The 20,537-nt window shown below is 37.1% G+C and overlaps 1 protein-coding gene across 1 annotated transcript in view; it reads right to left on the bottom strand.

The window, feature by feature from the left end:
* trpm2 (transient receptor potential cation channel, subfamily M, member 2) overlaps positions 1–12,052 on the bottom strand; it is a gene marked incomplete at its 5' end in the record, with an annotated part of 58,147 nt that extends 46,095 nt beyond the window's left edge. The window contains 7 exons of the mRNA XM_079618345.1: positions 3,098–3,298; positions 3,388–3,458; positions 4,361–4,541; positions 5,861–6,027; positions 7,167–7,347; positions 10,352–10,520; positions 11,877–12,052. Coding sequence (XP_079474471.1) covers positions 3,098–3,298; positions 3,388–3,458; positions 4,361–4,541; positions 5,861–6,027; positions 7,167–7,347; positions 10,352–10,520; positions 11,877–12,052 — 1,146 coding nt within the window. The remainder of the gene's footprint in view (positions 1–3,097; positions 3,299–3,387; positions 3,459–4,360; positions 4,542–5,860; positions 6,028–7,166; positions 7,348–10,351; positions 10,521–11,876) is intronic.
* Between the last annotated feature and the right edge of the window lie 8,485 nt (positions 12,053–20,537).

Raw genomic sequence — 20,537 nt, forward strand, 5'->3', positions numbered from 1 at the left:
GTGTTACGCAATGAGTGTGTGTTACGTGTTAGTGAAGCGGTCACAATGAGTGTGTGTTACGTGTTACGCAATGAGTGTGTGTTACGTGTTAGTGAAGCGGTCACAATGAGTGTGTGTTACGTGTTACGCAATGAGTGTGTGTTACGTGTTAGTAAAGCGGTCACAATGAGTGTGTGTTACGTGTTAGTGAAGCGGTCACAATGAGTGTGTGTTACGTGTTACGCAATGAGTGTGTGTTACGTGTCAGTAAAGCGGTCACAATGAGTGTGTGTTACGTGTTACGCAATGAGTGTGTGTTACGTGTTAGTGAAGCGGTCACAATGAGTGTGTGTTACGGGTTATGCAATGAGTGTGTTACGTGTTAGTGAAGCGGTCACAATGAGTGTGTGTTACGGGTTATGCAATGAGTGTGTGTTACGTGTCAGTAAAGCGGTCACAATGAGTGTGTGTTACGTGTTACGCAATGAGTGTGTGTTACGTGTTAGTGAAGCGGTCACAATGAGTGTGTGTTACGTGTTACGCAATGAGTGTGTTACGTGTTAGTGAAGCGGGTGCAATGAGTGTGTGTTACGTGTCAGTAAAGCGGTCACAATGAGTGTGTGTTACGTGTTACGCAATGAGTGTGTGTTACGTGTTAGTGAAGTGGGTGCAATGAGTGTGTGTTACGTGTCAGTAAAGCGGTCACAATGAGTGTGTGTTACGTGTTAGTAAAGCGGTCACAATGAGTGTGTGTTACGTGTTACGCAATGAGTGTGTGTTACGTGTTAGTGAAGCGGGTGCAATGAGTGTGTGTTACGTGTCAGTAAGGCGGTCACAATGAGTGTGTGTTACGTGTTACGCAATGAGTGTGTGTTACGTGTTAGTGAAGCGGACAAAATGAGTGTGTGTAACGTGTCACTGAAGCGGTCACAATGAGTGTGTGTTACGTGTTAGTGAAGCGGTCACAATGAGTGTGTGTTACGTGTTACGCGTTAAGCAATGAGTGTGTGTTACATGTTAGTGAAGCGGACGTGATGAGTGTGTGTTACATGTTAGTGAAGTGGTCACAATGAGTGTGTGTTACGTGTTATGCATTACGCAATGAGTGTGTGTTACGTGTTAGTGAAGCGGTCACAACGAGTGTGTGTTACGTGTTACGCGTTTAGCAATGAGTGTGTGTTACATGTTAGTGAAGCGGACGTGATGAGTGTGTGTTACATGTTAGTGAAGGGGTCACAATGAGTGTGTGTTACGTGTTATGCGTTACGCAATGAGTGTGTGTTACGTGTTAGTGAAGCGGACAAAATTAGTGTGTGTTACGTGTCAGTGAAGCGGTCACAATGAGTGTGTGTTACGTGTTAGTGAAGCAGTCACAATGAGTGTGTGTTACGTGTTAGTGAAGCAGTCACAATGAGTGTGTGTTACGTGTTACACGTTAAGCAATGAGTGTGTGTTACATGTTAGTGAAGCGGACGTGATGAGTGTGTGTTACATGTTATGCATTACGCAATGAGTGTGTGTTACGTGTTATGCATTACGCAATGAGTGTGTGTTACGTGTTAGTGAAGCGGACAAAATTAGTGTGTGTTACGTGTTAGTGAAGCGGTCACAATGAGTGTGTGTTACATGTTAGTGAAGCGGGCGCAATGAGTGTGTGCTACGTGTCAGTGAAGCGGGCGCAATGAGTGTGTGTTACGTGTTAGTGAAGCGGTCACAATGAGTGTGTGTTACATGTTAGTGAAGCGGGCGCAATGAGTGTGTGCTACGTGTTAGTGAAGCGGTCACAATGAGTGTGTGTTACGTGTTAGTGAAGCGGTCACAATGAGTGTGTGTTACATGTTAGTGAAGCGGACGTGATGAGTGTGTGTTACATGTTAGTGAAGTGGTCACAATGAGTGTGTGTTACGTGTTATGCGTTACGCAATGAGTGTGTGTTACGTGTTAGTGAAGCAGACAAAATTAGTGTGTGTTACGTGTCACTGAAGCGGTCACAATGAGTGTGTGTTACGTGTTAGTGAAGCGGTCACAATGAGTGTGTGTTACGTGTTACGCGTTAAGCAATGAGTGTGTGTTACATGTTAGCGAAGCGGACGTGATGAGTGTGTTACATGTTAGTGAAGCGGACGTGATGAGTGTGTGTTACATGTTAGTGAAGTGGTCACAATGAGTGTGTGTTACGTGTTATGCGTTACGCAATGAGTGTGTGTTACGCGTTAGTGAAGCGGTTGCAATGAGTGTGTGTGTAACGCGTTTGTTTAAAACGGTCACAATGAGTGTTTTACATGTTTGTGAAGCATTCGCAATGAGGGTGCGTTACATGTTAATGAATGAGTGTGTGTTAGTTAGTGTAGTGGTCAGAAAATATTTTTCAAGAAATAATATTTTTATTCAGCAAGGATATATTAAATTGATCAAAAGTGACTGTAAAGACATTTATAATGTTACAAACAAGTAAATGCTGTTCTTTGTTACTCTCAATAGTTAGATTGTTTCGATAGGTAGATGTATTTAATTTTTATACAGTAACAAACATGGGATGTCTATGCACAGGCATTTACGCATCTTAAATAAGTATTACTATTAGTAGTTTAAATAGTATAGGTACTTTTAATGTTTTGTAGCTCTATATGTTTATTAGTTGTTATGCATGTTGTTTGTGGTTTTTTTTTTGTATGTCTGGGACTACGGATGGAAACTAGCATTGTGCTAAATCCGGCGTATTTACGTCAATTTCGATTGTATGTTCATTAATATGCACTGTCCCATCTAAATAAATTAAAAAAATTAAAAAAAAATCCATCAAAGAATCCTGAAAAAAAAGTATCACAGTTTCCACAAAATATATTCCAAAATATATAAAAATTCAGTTTTGATCACAGGAATAAATTACATTTTAAATAATTTCACATAGAAAATATTTTACAATATCAGAGTATTTACTGTATTTTCAATCAAATAAATGCTGCCTTGGTGAACAGAAGAGACTTCTTTCAAAAATCTTATTGACATCAAACTTTGTCACAGAACAAGTTCTAAATAAAACCATTTCTTGATTCCTACTGTGTAATTTTGAGTTTGTGTGAAACTGTGTCATAATATGTATGTTTTTGTCCATTACCTTCTTGGTCCACTCGATGACCTGCACCTCAGTAAAGCTTTTGTACTCTTGTGCAAAAAACTTCTTCAAGAGCGTGCTGATAAGGACCAGCGTGACCTTTGACACCGGCAGGGCCGCGACCTGAGCAATGACGTCCGCCAGGCGTCCAGATCCCTCCAGCACGACACACGGCGTGTTGTTCAGCATTGAATTGTACATCGTCTGTGAATAAATATGTGTATTTGGATTAATGAAAGATCATTCAGCTCCTGTATGATGATCTATGAAACTGATGACTTTAAAAATCTCACGTTTAGAGTTCCTGGACCACCATCCAAGACCACACAGACCACCGGTATCTTCACGCCACGCAAAGACAGCGCTAATAAACAGGAGAAACACTTCACAAATAATCAAAAGTGACCAGTGAACAAAGAGCCATGAAATCAAAATGGTGTTTTATTCATAATTTTGAGATAATTTGTGTTACACTGCAAAAATTATTTACTTTCTTGACTTGTATTTGTGTTATGTTTTCCATTACAAATATGTAAATATTCTTAAAACAAGATACATTAGTGGCTAAAAGTGATGTCCGGAGGGGATATTTGTTTTAATGACCCTACAAGTTCAATTAAACCATCAAAATATTTTATATTGTTTAAATATTTATAAATAAGGGAAGAACAAAACACTAAACTTGGTTATTTATCTGACAAAATTATTTGGCAAAAAAGGCAAACTACAGCTACAGGTTTTATTACTAAACCTGTAGTAAAACAAATGCAAAAACAAAATGCAAAAAGCATACATTGACTAGAACATAGCCATTTATTAATATTCTGTTGGTTCTCTCTTGTTTTTTTGCTTGTTTTTCTCTTTCTCTGTTCATAATTTCTTTATATGACAACATGGCCAAAAATTATGTTGGCATAATTTGGAAAGTTTCATTGCGTTATTATCTCCAATTAAACAATTGACTCCAAGCACAACTATGCAATATGCTCATAAAATCTTTAACAATTTTTGTATAGGAACCAGAATTTTTACTGTATTTTTTTTATCAAATAAATTCAGCCTTGATGAGAGACTTTCAAAAACATTAAACAAATCATACCGACTCCAAACTTTTGAACTTATACTGATGGTTATTGTACTAATGTACTTTACAATAATTTATCACACTGCAAATCTATATTTAATCTATATTCCATTATGTGCCATGTAATTACTACTGTGATTGCAAAAACCAAACTCTATTAGATTATGTATAATCTACTGCACCTCTATTTCCCAGAGATTGTTGAGAGATGTGATTCTCCAGATCGGTCCGCAGCTTTATCTCAACTCCATAATTTCCATGAGTGCCATCATCCACCAGAAGGAAGTGCGTATGATTGATATCCAGACAGGAGAGACGGCCCTGGCCCAGCTCGTCCAGAGGGTAGTGTGCTGGGAAACAGCCCTAAAAGAGAAGGATGACAAGACCTCATCAAACATTGATGTTAATACATCCTTAATAGCATCCAGTTGACCACAATTTCTGCAGTTCTCAACATAAAGCTAGATCAGGTTTCATGTGCAGCATTACCGGATTCACAAATATATTTGCATTGATTTAACTGGGGGTTTAGAATGAACCAGCATTATACTGTAAATTGTATTGCTTGTGATTTCAGAGCACTCCTTATTTGTAGTGATGCACCAAAACCAAAATTAAAGTTTTAATTTAGCTGAAAACCGAAATTGAAATAATAATCTAGTAATTGATCAGATTTCATATTGAACACTCAAATAAAAACTGAGTTGCATTTAAATATTTAAGATGATCGCCTAAACTAAGAAAGCAAATTTGAAAGTGCAGACTTTGTTTCATATCAGAAATAATAAAGCATATTGTTATTATTTAATGGTAGAATTAAAGATCTCAGTTCATCAAAATGAAGATCAATGCCAAATGTCACATGAACAAACAGGAACACAGATCTCATCACATCCACAGCACGAACTGACGGCAATATCTATGGACCTTAAGGTCCAGTCAAATCTAACCTAGCTAGTTTTTTTATATTTTTATTTGGTTTTATTATCCGAGTGTTAGTGAGATGAAGAAGAAAAAAAGAAAAAGAAAAGGCATCTTGAGTAAAACGGCTCTATCTTTAAAGAAGCACATACAAAAGATCTGAACCGGAAGCTATGCAGAATGTTCTTTGTTTTTTAGAAGAAGTTTATTGTGCATAACCTGTATTAAAAACAAAAAATCGATATTGACAACCCAGCCCTAGCATCCAAAGTGCTGAGAGGTTTTCCTGTTGTAGTTTAAGAGGCCATCAGCAAATTAATTTTCAGTCGAATATCTTTTCAGTTGGCGAAATTTAAGGTGCATCATATGATTCGATTTGTTTTGTGAGTATGCAAAATTATTTTGTAGCAAGGTTTGTTGTTCACCTTTATAAGCACCCATTTTGGTCAACAGAAAGGGACTGTTTCGGCCCTTTACTTGAATTAATAATTGTACTGAACTCTCTAGGGGCAAATATGTTTACTGGTGAGAATTCTCATGGGATCACATGACGTAGCTGTCAGGGTTTTGGGTGGTGAAAGGAGCGAGGACTCAAGTACAGGAGTTGAAGGGCTTATAATAAATAAAACAGAAACAAACAAAAACTACATGCAAAAACAAATGACTTGACAATCGAGAACACAAACACATACAACGTTCACATGACAACGAACCAGCACAGAACCAATACTGTGTGTACTCAGGTGTGGGCAACATCTGACCTCAGGATTGATCAGTTTGTCGCTGTTGTGAATGACTCCCCAGGGTGCCACACCGATGACGACGATCTGTCCCTCCACCAAACCACTGCCGAGTGTGTAATCTCGCACGGCCATGCCCACGTGCTTCATCACACCAGCGTGTGTTCCTCCTGTCAGGATCCATGCACCTGCCACACACACACACAGCATTGGGACTAGAGAAGTGTAGTCGTCTCAAAACAACAAACCATCCAAAACTTGATTCTGCCGCTTGTGCTAGATCTGTTTGTGATGATCTAATCCTCTGTTACATCCTACCTACATATTTAGCATTTAAGGCATCATAAGCCCCTTTCACACATACTGTACAGTCCAGTGATGAAGTACTCAAGTCCGAATTCCCTGGCCTGGACTCGAGTCCCGACTCGAGACTTTATTCTCTGGACTCGTGACTTGACTTGGACTCGTGGACTGATGACTTGTACTTGGACTCGAGGATATACAAAATCGGACTTGAGCATTCATCAAATGAATGACGTTGGATGAAGTTTCTGACTAAATAGGTTATAAAAATTTGATATAAGATGTTACACTTATCCCGTTTCGGGCTCCAAGACCGGCCGGGATCTCTTTTTTTTCAATACACAGGTTTCTTGTATACAAACAATACCGGATGCGCGCGCATCCAAGAGGCAAGACCGCTATATGTTATGCCGAGTTCTGTAAAAGAACATTGTAATTAACGTAGATTTCACATTGTTTGTAAATTCTTGTTGACTCAATAATAAACTGCAATTTCAGAGTTGGATCTGTTTGCTTGTGTTTCATTTGCATATTAATATAACATTATGTAAAACGTTAGTTAGTTGACTAGAATGAAATTGTCCAACTAAGTTTGCGAATCATAAAAACCTGACATACCCTATGCATTTAGGTTAGTTTACAGCACAACAGCTCCGCGTCATCTCTGCTTCTGCTAGATATAGCCGTAAAGACGGTTGCTTTCTGCCTCTTAGATGCGCGCGCATCTATATGATGACGTTGCACAGAAACCCCTGTATAAGCAACTCTACAGAAGGCAATGTGTATTTTATTTGTAAAAATAAATGCAAAATCAATTTCTCTCTGGGATAATAAATTAAACTAAACTGTACACATGCATTAACATAAACCATTAAAAAAGACAAGATAAATATTTATAATTAATATACATATAATATTATATATATATAACTTTATATAGAGAGCTATGCAATAATAGTTTAAATGTTGCACTGATTTAAACAATCAAGCATTTGATATTTCATATAGTATATTCTTACTGTACCTGTGGTCTGGGCGACTTTAATGAGGCCCCGACGGAACTTGTCCTTCAGGTGATTCTTCATGTAGAAGTTTTTGGCCCCGCCGGTCACTGAGATCAGCAGGTTCGGCGAACGCAGTTTCCACTGTTCTGTCATCAGCTGATACAGACTCTCACAGGTCGTGTCCGACGACACCCGAACATACTAAACACACACATTTACATTTAGTCATTTAGCAGACGCTTTTATCCAAAACACACAACAGAATCCCTTCTATGAGTTTGCATATGTACGGTAATTCTAGCATAAGACAAATGTGAATGAATAATGACATTTTTATTTGCATTTGGCAGATGCTTCTATACAAAAATGTTATTATTGTTGTCAGATGTCATTTCTGATATGAAATATTCACATTACCCACTGGTTCTTCAGAGGCTCGGATGAAGGAACTAAAAAAAATACGGTAACACTTTACTTGAAGGGCTGTGCATAAGACTGACATGACACCTTCATAATCATGACACGACACGTCATTAATATAAAGGAGGTTTTATGCATGTTTATGACAACTGTCATTAAAGGATAATTCCGGTATTTAACACCTTGAGTCTATATTGTAGTTTGTTTTGGATGAACAAGAGTGGTGGACAACATTTTTTTGACAATGGTTCCTCTCTCGAGTTTTTGACTATAAAAGAATTGGCCATGGACCCATTTAACATTGGAGTCAATGGGCATGTCTGAAAATGTCATTAAAACAACCTTTAACATTATTTTTCAAAACTGTACAACTCACCGAGTGATTAGTGATGTTAGTTGATGTTCCAGAACCAAAAAGTGTTGCGAAATACAGTTTCTGTCGTGTTTTATTCGTCATTTTGTAAAATCCCATTGTTGAAAAAATAGTTCCACTATAGTAAAATAAACGGATTGGAATCATATATTGCGACGATATATTGTTTATAATCATCAACGAACACCACTAACCACTCGGTGAGTTTAACAGTTTTGTAAACGAACATTATTGGCTGTTTTAATGACATTTTCGGACATGCCCATTGACTCCAATGTTAAATGGGTCCATGGCCAATTCTTTTATAGTCAAAAACTCGAGAGAGGAACCATTGTCAAAAAAATGTTGTCCACCACTCTTGTTCATCCAAAACAAACTACAATATAGACTCAAGGTGTTAAATACCGGAATTATCCTTTAAGGGCCATTCGCTCAATTATGACATTTTTAATGCAAATATGACATTGTTTGAGATGTCTTTGTCATGACACCTTGACATAAACCAATACATCATAACCTGTCAGTGTCTTGGTCATGACAACTTTACATTACTACAACATTACTAAGACAACACAACCTGTCATAAATATGTCATAAACATGACATAGCAGATTAATTATCAAACTTAAGAAACCACTTAGCTTTATGGGTTAACATTACATTAAACTGTCATGTGGTTGGTTTTGACATCGGCTGTCATGAGGCCTTTGTAACATTTAAATGACAAATTAAATTTGTACCACTGTAGTTGAGGTCAAGAAAAACATTAATGACAGTTATAATGTCCTCATGACAGCCGATGTCAAAGCTAACCACATGACAGTTTACTGTAATGTTAACCCATAAAGCTAAGTGGTTTCTTAAGTTTGATAATTAATCTGCTATGTCATGTTTATGACATATTTATGTCAATTTATGTTGTCTTGGTAATGTCAAGTTTTCATTACCAAGACACTGACTGACAGGTTATGATGTATTGGTTTATATCAAGTTGTCATAACAAAGACATCTCAAACAATGTCATATTTGCATAAAAATTGTCATAATTGAGCGAATGACACTTAATGACAGTTGTCATAACCATGCATACAACCTCCTTCATATTCATGACATGTGTCGTGTCATGATTACGAAGGTGTCATGTTAGTCTTATGCACACCCCTTCAAGTAAAGTGTTACCAAAAATACTTTTGTGTTCATTTGTACATCCAAACACTGAGCAACTGCCATGCTTCGCTCGTTTGCAAGCCATGATGTCTCTTGAGGAAAAAACAATATCGCGCTTGCGTTGCTCATTTTCTCATGGGCGGGACAAATTCTCTTTGCAGGCAAAGCAGAGAAAGGGCAGGTAACTTTTCCCCGTATGACGACATACAGGGAAGACTCCAGATCAGCCCGTCTGAGCTTTCATTTTCTCAAAGTCGAAGCAGGATACCCAGGGCTTGGTTTACACCTATCACAAGTTCTAGCCACTGGGGGGCCATAGTCAGGCTAGGGGAACTCATATTAATGTTAAAAAACCTCATAAAGTGAAATTTACTTTAATATTTAACACACTCTTAAGAAATTGAGTAAGTTTACTCAATTAAAACAATGTTTTTCCCTAATTATTTCTACTCAATTTTATTTGTCAATGTACCAAATGCAGTTATTTGTTTTTTTTACTTACATTTACTCAGTTCATACAGTCCCATACAGAAATGTAATATATGACATAAATGTCCCTATATCGCTAGTGACGCCGTCATATATGCTAAATATAAGACAATATATTGCTATCACATATATACAAATCTCTACATATATGTTGATAAAGGTTTTTAACATTTATAAATTTGCCATATTAAATGAGTATATTGACATATATTAATATGATGTATATGATTATTTGACCATATATGTCACCGATATGTTTAATTTATATATGCCAAACTATTTACTATTTAACTATTTATTTCAAGTCTACATATCCACATTTCATTTAAATTTCTATCTAATTTTCGAATCTTTTATAAATAAAATGTATTATTTATTATTATTTTACCTCTTCTTGACCAGCTCATAAAAACAAAACATATACTACACAAATTCTATTTGAAAACTGATAATTATATATGTGACATGTATATGAAAAAACACTATTATACATACATAAAATATATGGGCTGGTTTTATATGTTAATTGTTCCATTTTCGAATAGGTTTTATATATGGGCATATATATTTTATTTAATATATGTATATTTCATATGTGTACATATATTACATTTCCGTATGAGGTGTATGTAACTGATTTCACTGCTTTAAAATTGAATCAATATATTTAAGTGTAAGAATTTTTTAGTAAATCATAGTAAAAGATTTTAGAGAGTAATGGAAAGGAGGTCCGTTTGAATCAAGTCGTCATTTTACCTTCCCGGTTTTCTGTCCAAGTCCAGCAAAGCTGATGTCTCCAAAAGCATCAGTGGACGTCTCTCTGACGTGCCTGTGTTTGTCCCACTGCTCCCCAGCATAGTCCTCCGGTTTGATGGCCTCATCGCAGTGCTGGATCTTTGGGTAACCACACTTACAAATGCCCTCCCTGTCGACAGTAATCCACGTTATCCACACATGAGTTACAGCCCAACAACACGCACACCACACATATTGTCCGAATGTTGCTGAACCACACACAGAAGCGAACAGGAGTGCACGTGATCTTTAGTTTACCGCTTGTCAAGTTGCATTTGACCAACACATCATGAATTATACTTTATAATATGTTATATACACACAATGACTTTTAAAATAATAGCTCACCAATATATATATAGTGCACAAGTCATGATCATTTTATGCAAAGACTAAGAGTGAAAGTATCAGAGAGCAGTGTCTGCTAGTGCCTTGTCAACAAAGGAGAACTTTGAAATTAATAAACCATTGTAAAGAATTATTATAAAATGTATTATATTATAAAATAGGTTATAAAATGCTTAACTTTAGTGATTGATCTCAAACGAAAGAAGCTACTCAGCATTAATCTGCTTATTACATTTATATAAGAGTCCATAATTACCCCAATACTCTTTACATGATCTTCTGAATTTAAGGACGTATATTTTAAGGAGTAATTTTATAGAGATGACGTGGAAGGGCCTACAATCAAAACCTTGGTTTTACTCTCATTTAATTGAAGGGAATTATTATACAGCCAAAGCTTGATGTCATTATAGCGCTCACAAACATTGTCTAAGGAACATTTCTTATCTAACTTTTCTTCGATTTCTTTCTTCTCACTGGAAAATAAAACTGAAAAAATCAGATAGTTGTCACTCTATATCTCCAATAATATCTTAAGATGATGTTTAAATACAAACCCTAACCCTTTATGATCAAAGCTCTGTAGTTTTAAAACATGTAATGCAATGTAATACTACAGTGATGAACAAATAATCCTTCTTCAAAAGCCTGATGATCATAATTGATACTCACATTTGAACATGATATGGATAATCGAAAAAACTGAAGTTGCTTCAGTCCAGTAAGTGTTCATCTTGAAATATTACTAACAATAAGTTATTTTAAGGTGTACTTTATAAAAATCAGTAAAGATTTTACAGCAAAAACAAAACAACATGTGAAACCCATCTGAAGATGTTTACAATTATACTAAAAGGCCTTTTACTTGTTAAAAAGTATAAACTATCAATCATACGACCAAAGGCATGTAGTAGATTGAGTGCAAGAGTTTTTTTAGTAAAGTTTTCATCATGCTGATCCTTAATAAATTGCGTATCAAATATGATACAGTAGGTTTTATAGGGTTAATTCCTCAGAATGATTCAGCTTTACAAGTCAAGATCATAAACACCAGATATTCCGTCTGATCTGTCAATCACACACACACACACACACACACACACACACACACACACACACACACACACGCTCCTCATACCTGGCATCCTCCTCCTTCACATAGAATCTGCACTCTTTCTTCTTGATGTTGTCTTTAATCCAGTAGGCGAGCGAGCAGCGCTGGAACAAGGGAGAGTTAGACAAAAATTGGGCAACTTTAGCAGTGTTCACAGCAAGTGTTTGCACGAGGATCGGCTCCCCCGCTGCCTCATCCATGCTCATATCAGAGACAGCGAGTGTGAATGAGACGAGCAGACGTGCGGGAGGGGGGAGGGTGTGTATGGGCAGGACGGCCTACAATGAAAAACTGCACTGCAGTCAGATGATGTCAGACACAGGGTCGGAAGCACTACTGAAACACGGACAGGGTCTGAAAGCGGCTTAAATCATGATTTGTACTATGAAAACATACTGCAACTTAACCACAGTACAAATTACAATATTTGAAATGCATGAGCGGATAGAATTAATTCCTTAAAAAACAAGTTTTTAATGGGACCCAGCGAAGCGCTACCCAGAGCGCCGGCGCCAGCTGGGTCCCCGACCCACTATTGCAATGGGGGTAAAAAGACAGGGTTCTAGGGTTGCCACCCGTCCCTTAAAATACGGAATCGTCCCGTATTTACAAGTAAGATGATGCGTCCCGTATCAAATCAATAAGGGACGCGATTTGTCCCGTATTTTACATTAGGCCCACATATAGTTGAATAAAAACATAAGGATTTTGCAGTATGGATAATACTAATAGCAAATATAAAGAAATCAATTTCTTAGTAGAGAAGCTCATTGCGTGATTGCATTTTAGCGTCTTTGTTTCTATAGCGACTGAGTCTCGTGAACATGCGCTGTAAACCTGCACGTTTTTTAACCCCTTGTAGCGCGCTGTTCGGGTCTTTTCGACCCCAAATGACGCTTGCTGAAATAAATAAAACATTATATTTGTCCAAATGATGTGAGACTTTGCACGGTTGACAACACTTTCTACATCTACAAAAAAAAAAAAAAAAAAAAAAAATTGAATAATATCTGTTTTTTATGTTAGTGTGGGGGAAAAAAGTCACACTTGTGTTGTTTCAACAAAATGTCATTTTGAAACATAATAGTTTTTTTTATTTGGATTTATAGTTTTAGGAGGATTTATTATATTTTTTTTACTTTAGGCTATATAAATAAATATTTTTTAAACAAAAACAGTAAAAAAAAGAAGAAGTTAAATTCACTTTATAAAAGACCCACATTTCTAACGTTCATGGATATGGATAATTTGACATGGTTTAGTGTAAGATTTTTGCCCATCTTTTGGAAAATGCTGTTTTAAAAGTAAAGAAATTATCACTTTAGTAGATGGCTGCAGAGCTACACCATTTGCTATTTGACTAAAATGCATATTTTCAATAGCTTTTAGTTGGATTCATATCTACATATTATGAAATCACAATTATAACAATAAAAATGACTGTCAAAATTGAGCATTGGGGGGGGGGGGGAATGGGTGTCCCTTATTTTGCCACACTGAAGGTGGCAACCCTACAGGGTTCGTGTCTCGCTCTAGCCGGACCGGCCTCCCTGTTCAGCTCAGGCGGCTGGAGAATTTTGTATTGTATTTGTATCAGGCGGCTTATATAATTTTGTCGCTGAACTGCGCGCGCCCCCGCACACAAACACCGTTTTCACGGCGACCCCAATAAAGCACAAAAAGAGCATGTTTCAAGCACACAACACACGGGTTCCCGGTCCTCCTACACTAGGTGGCCCTCTCCCAGTTGTAACTAAGGCCCTGTCCCAAATGGCACACTCCGGACTTGTGGACTTCCTCAGAGTCCACACTTTGGTGACGTCATGTAGTGCAGACCTATAGGGCCCTTGGCACGAGTCCACGAGGGCGCATTGAGAGGTATTTTTGGGACAGACTCGATCGCCACGCCGGAAATAGGAAGACGGTCCGGTTGTTGTTTAAATATTATATTTTAAATTTGCATATGACTCAGTAAAGCCCTGTCATTCGGTTCTATTTATTTAATGAATCATAATGCGATCATAGCCTATTATTCAGCAAGCTATTTATGTTTATATTAAATATATTTATATTTATGTTTGAGACATCAACCACTGGTTGATGACCATAATGTTTGTATAAACTGTAGGTAACAACTGGTAAAATGCACACCTAGGTCTACAAACCATAATGATATTTACACTTAAATATTTTCTTCTCAGCCATGTTAACAATTGTCCGTGAGCGAAAGCTCCTCCCATCCGTTGTCTGATTGGCCTTTCGCAAGGATTCCTGGGTAGTTAAAGTGCGTGAAGCCTGCATCCATGCGGGCTTCGCTGAAGACCGCTTCAAGGGTACAAAGGGGGCGCTGCTGAGCACACTTCAGATCGTTAAAATGATGAATGGGACGGCCTACGGACTCGTAGACTCAGCGAGCACGAGACCGAAAGTCCACATGAAGTGCGCCATTTGGGACAGGGCCTATGACTTTGCCCGAGGCGCAAGCCTTCTCAGTCAAACAAACACTCAGTGGGCCTCATTCATGAAACATTCGTAAATATACGAGTAAATATGTGAGTGATTTGCGCGTAAAGAGACCTTCCCGAAAACTCTTCTCCTGATTCACAAATACTTCGTAAACGTCAGATGTGATAGTGAAACGTGTGTGTGTACGCGCGTGCACGCTCATTCTCAATTACCATAAATCCCGCCCATTAAATCCGACTGACAACTATATGGGCATCATATTATGACACCAAACGAAGGATTTCAACATGTCTTCTCAAAAGCGAATGAAAAAGAACAATTTCTCAGATGCAGAATTTTATTATCAGAAGTTCATTAAAAACGCCACATTTTATTTTCAAGCGTACATAGTGGCGTATCAGGTCCTAAAAAAAGGAAGCTTGGCAGCATACAGATGCAGTTAATGGAGTTTCATCTGTTAATCGAACAGTCCCAGAAGTGAAAAGAAAATGGTTCGACATGAAGCGACTGCAAAAAACGAATTAGTTCACTTCGAAAAAATATAGCCCAGCCCTATTGAAAACAATTAATTATTTTATTAAAGTGTACCGTTTGCAGATGCTCACTGGCTCTCATAATAAAAGTAAAAAGAAAAACCATATGTATTGCTATATATAGGCTAATAATATTTTTTCAAAATGCTGTGTGTAAATGTACCTGATTAGGTGAATTAAAATGCAGCCTTATTAATGAGCAAAACGTTCGGATGTTAAACGCACTATTTACACGTGGTTGGGAGCAGGTGTAGATTTCTTTCGTACCAGCTAACATTTGGAAAATACGAACATTTTAATGAATCCGAAAATTTACGCCAGAACCACTTTACACACGATTTACACAACAATTCGTTCTGCTCGTGTTTCATGAATGAGACCCAGTATGTGCACAAATCACAACATAAAGGTATCCGGTCCCCCTGTGTTAGGTGGCCCGTCCCTAAACATGTGTCAAACCCTAGCCACAAAGGCCCTGGCCTGGCAAGCCATTCCCAGCGTGTCAAGTTGGGTTATAAACACTATAAAGTGAGGCTACTCGCTCCAGTTCGCTCGCAGACCCCCCAAAGTTTCAGGCGGTTCGCAAGACTTTTATCAATTTTACAGAATCTGCCGATGCCAATAGTTTGATTTTCTTAAGGAAAATAATGCAGCAAACTACATTTACATTTATTCATTTAGCAGACGCTTTTATCCAAAGCGACTTACAAATGAGAACAATAGAAGCAGTGAAACTAACAATAGACAACAATACACTGTAAAAAATGTGGCTGCGATTAGTTAAAATTTGTTGAGATAACTTAAATATCCAACTTAACCAAACTAAACTTAAGTTAACTAAACTTAATATTTTAAGTCAAGCTTGAACACATACTTTTTAAAGTTGAAACAATGTTGGATTTTAAGTTGTGCTAAATAATCGCAGCAATTTTTTTACAGTGTATGTGACTCTTCCCAGTTTAATCTAATTTTTATTTTATTTTTTTAATAATAGAATAGAAGAGAAAGTGTTAGAATTACTGGATCAAGTGCTGCCAAAAAAGATGCATCCTCTTATTTGGTACATTACTATAATATTAAAGGTTAAAATTAACAACAGCGCTATTATATTCAACTGGTATTTATTTTCACACATTATAATTACACTAAAATAAAAACTGAAATGTTTGTATGCAACTCGATTGCACATAAGGTAGTTTTCATAAACACTCGCTACGAAGACTGCTCGCTCTGTTTCTTCTTATTATTTAAATGATCTTTTTATTTAAAATATGTAAATAGCCACAAACAAACATACAATAGGTCTCACCTTCTTAATGTTTGAGAATAAACTTGTCTGTATCAGATTTCCTAATTGGATTTTGCTGACAACCGGGTGGACTTTCTCCTCTGACGTGCACAGCATCTCTGAAATTAACAAAAACATTTTTAAAATAAAATGTGAATTTGATAAACAGAGTCTTTGAAAGCAATGTTCTTCTTGTTCTTGTTCTACAAACACACATAGGACACGTTCTTGCGTTTAAGAACAGTGAAACTGAATGACATCCTTCCAGCAATAAAAAAAGAAAAAGGTTATTTTCGAAAAACACATATTAAATTAGAAACTCTTTGAAAAGATAAATATATATATATATAACAGATTATTAAAAGTGACTTTAGCTGCTTGGATGTTTGAAATAGAGTTTTAGATACTTTTACCTCTTAGGACTGTGATTGGTAATGATCTATATTCACAGCTTCATATAATCATCATTGTGTTCTGACTGGGTTTCAAACTGAAGAAAAGAGAAGAAAAATCCATGCTGAAAGCTTGACATTAAACACTTTGCTGTGCGCTTTTTCACATACTGTAAGTTTACTAGTCACCAAAACAAGTTGCCACAGCAATGGTCACCAGGTGCAGTTCTTTACATGGATGATCAGATTACATTATAACTAGACTGCTAATGATGATTCAGCTTTAAAAGAATAGTACGATTTAGTCTAAGATTCAGTATATTCTGTTCAGTTTAGTTATTTTTTTTTAGTTTAATTATAGCGCACAGTTGCATGGACTGTTTTATAGTATGGTACAAAACTTCATGCATCGGGAAAACATTATACTTTCAAAAAAGTCCTGTTGTGTTCTGGAAGAAATTAATACAGGTCTGTAACAAAATGAGGGCCAGAAGCCTAAATATACAGTAACTATTTAATTGTTTGTGTGAACTATCCCTTTAAGAGCGGTTGAAAAGAGTATTTACCTCACAAAACTACAATTTTAGTCAACATAAGTTACACAATGCACTTACTTAGTAAATACCAAATCACATATTTTATAATACCTTTTCTTTTTCTCACACCTCAAGCCTTTTTGCTATTTTCATCGTGATTGACTGAGGTAAACTCTGTCACGTTATGCTAGTAGGATACAGAAACACATGTGGAAATGAATAGTGAACTTAAAGTACCGTACACTACCGGTAGAGCCCGTTCAGCAACATCGTCCCCTTCTCAGTGACCCAGATGAGCAGCAGTGTGAGGCATTCAGGATAAGTGGTGAAGACTGATTGAGCAGTGTGTGTGTGTGTGTGTGTGTGTGTGTGCACTTTAAGTTCACTTTAGTCACCACCAGTCGTCGCAAGGTCAAGTCAGTAAACAACACGCTCAACACTGTCAACACGGCAGCCAAAAAAATGCATGAGCTTAAATGTCTTCAGGATGAAATTGGTGAGAAATTATGCCCACTTTCATGTGCTGGCAAAACTCAGTGTCCCTCTTACCTAACACGAGAGGATGAGACAAATGTGTCCCTGTTGAGCTGCCTTAGTATCTTCTGAAAATTGAGCTAGAGGAGTTAGAAGACTTTTGACAATTAATGATAAACTGAGCCAGCTCACGGGAATCACAGTTAATGCTTCAAGACATAAATGCCAGAAAGTGGAAAAAGTGCAGCTGAATTGTTTTCTGCCGTGCACATTAGTCCGCCGCACCACAGAATGCAGGAAACAGACATAGACCGGCTGTTTATTCTCCACACTGTTGGACTACAAATTTATAAAATGTAAAATCTAGGTTTCAATAGGCCTACAATCGTATAGCCTATAAACTGAGAAAGTAGAGTAGCCTACATTGAATTTATGGTTATGATGATATCAGATGTCAATCAGAGTTTCCAGCAAGAGATTGCTGCCCAGTCCTGTTCTCTAATGTAAGTTAATGACCAGAGAGTCAGGACCGGGACGCATACAGACTCTACCCTGAGTATGTAATATTCCTATTTTGCACCCACGCACAGCGGACTTTCCCTCCACAGACGCACGGCGGTAAATTAGGGAATGAACTTGCTCGTGGGGGCGGTTCAGCGCAAAGAGGAGGCATCGCAAAAGTTACCTGGTGCTATTTTCCAGTTTTAAAAAAGCAATTCAATTCGTCCTTAAAAAAGGTATTTTAAGGACGCGTGCTTGGCCATGATGTAGCGCGTGAACAACGCGCATACACTTTGATTCTCTAATATAAACAGACGCAGCAGTTTTCATTTTCGCAAATCATACATTATTACAAGGAAAAATATTAAAACACGAGGGAAATCATTGTTGTGTCCGTGAAGATGTGAAAAAAATCTATCTAGATAAAAAAAAAAAAAAAAAAAATCTACATTAGGCTACACATTTACCCAAACTATAGGTACGCCTTTTTAACTGAAGCTAATTTGGGTGTGTTTCTCCCATCATCCCCAATGTCACTTCTCTGTGTTTTACGGCCCTGACGAGAGCGTCGGTCTCCTCGGCTGTGAACCGCTCCTGGCGTGCGCTGGCAAATCCGCCGTTATAATAGCAATCCGCCGTGGAACAAGCGCGCCAGCTCTTAAAGGGAATTTGAGAGGACGCTCTGATTGGTTTATTTCACGTTACGCCCAAACCACACCTATGAATAATGAAGCTACTTCAGACCAACCCCTTTTAGATTTGCGCTGGGCGCAATAGTCATTTATCCCAACATTATCAAGCTGCAGACTCGGAGCCTGCTGCATCTACAGTCCCGCACCCAGAGTCCCGCATTCTCAGTCCCCTCGTTTTTCGAGACAGCGCCACCTGCTGTTCGGAAGATCGTATAACACCCTTATCCAAATGCCATTGAAAACATTGGAATGCAAGATTACGGTCTCTTTTTATTTAAAGTTATCCAAATAAATATTTGCTTTCCCTGCTTAATGCATGTACCAAAAACAATAATAATCATTGTATTCTCAAACTAACTAATTACCCAGTATTTATTTTTTGAGCGTGGGTGTAATTAAAAGGAAATTACTGATGTAACGGACACAAATACAGATTGAACTATCATCTGAAAAATATTATGTGATATTATATTGCTACAATGTTTTAGTTTGTTTTTGTACAATGTTTCAAATTCCATTTTTTCTTTCAGTTCAACATATAATGGTCTAATTAACATTATACCATGCTAACATTACAAAACCTGTTTTTTGATATTTTGAATGTGAAGCAAAACTCAAATAATAGACAAAACACCAATAATAAACAATCTGTACTTTATTTAAAGATCACCTTAATCACTGTCATCTTGCTGTAAACAGGACAAAGCAAAGAAAAAAGGAAGAAAGAATTGTGTTAGTGACTTTATTTTTGTCTTTAATTGCATTCAAAAAACCTCCTCATTTATAAGTCGCTTTGGATAAAAGCGTCTGCTAAATGAATAAATAAATGAATAACGTTAGCTATCAAAATATTTTCGGGGGAAAAAGGCGAAAAAACATACATTAACGGCTCAAATTTTGTTACAAACTATCATTACAAATATTAAATAGACTGTTCATATGTTGGTGTATCGATGAGCTATAAAGTTCTTTGATTAAAAAAGAAATCATTGAATAAAATTGACGATACTCACGTTTCGGTTCTTCACGTGTTTATCCCATGATGACATGTCATTATATAGATCAGTGGTTTATCCATGTGTTTATCCGATCCTATTTGATAGGTGGCGCTGTCTCGAAAAACGAGGGGACTGAGAATGCGGGACTCTGGGTGCGGGACTGTAGATGCAGCAGGCTCCGAGTCTGCAGCTTCATACTACTCATTTATCCCGCCGGGAAAATAGCAACAGCGCCGGGATCCGCCCACAAAGTTACTTGCGCTTTGACACTTGCGTTTCAGAGCGTTAAAATAGGGCCCAAAGTGTGCAATTTGTAATAAGCCAAAGGTATTACTGAGCATATACTTTTTACTCAAATATATGACACTTATGGTCAGCGCCGATAGCCTCGTGTGCAAGTGGAATGGTATTTGTAATGATTTGTAATTTGTAATGAGTCTATATAATATAACAAACAAACACTGCAAAGTAGTCAGGAAAATACTGTGAAGTCATACAAATTTATTGTTGCATATGCCTGTACTTTATTCATCATCAAACAGTTTGTTTTCACTTTCAGTGTTTTTTTTATTCAGTTGACCTGTCTTAATAGTTTAAACAGTGCAGATATTATAGGCAATGCAAGGCAAGTTTATAGCACATTTCATACACAATGGTAATTCAAAGTGCTTTACATAGAAGAAATTAAAATAATCAAAAGAAATAAGAATAATTAAAACAGTTTAGAATAAAAAATAAAATACAGTACAAACAGTCGGACGAACATTGGCACAGTGCTTATTCAGTAAATGCACAGCTAACAGAA

This window comes from Phoxinus phoxinus (assembly GCF_949152265.1).
Source record: "Phoxinus phoxinus genome assembly, chromosome: 7".
NCBI lineage: Eukaryota > Metazoa > Chordata > Actinopteri > Cypriniformes > Leuciscidae > Phoxinus > Phoxinus phoxinus.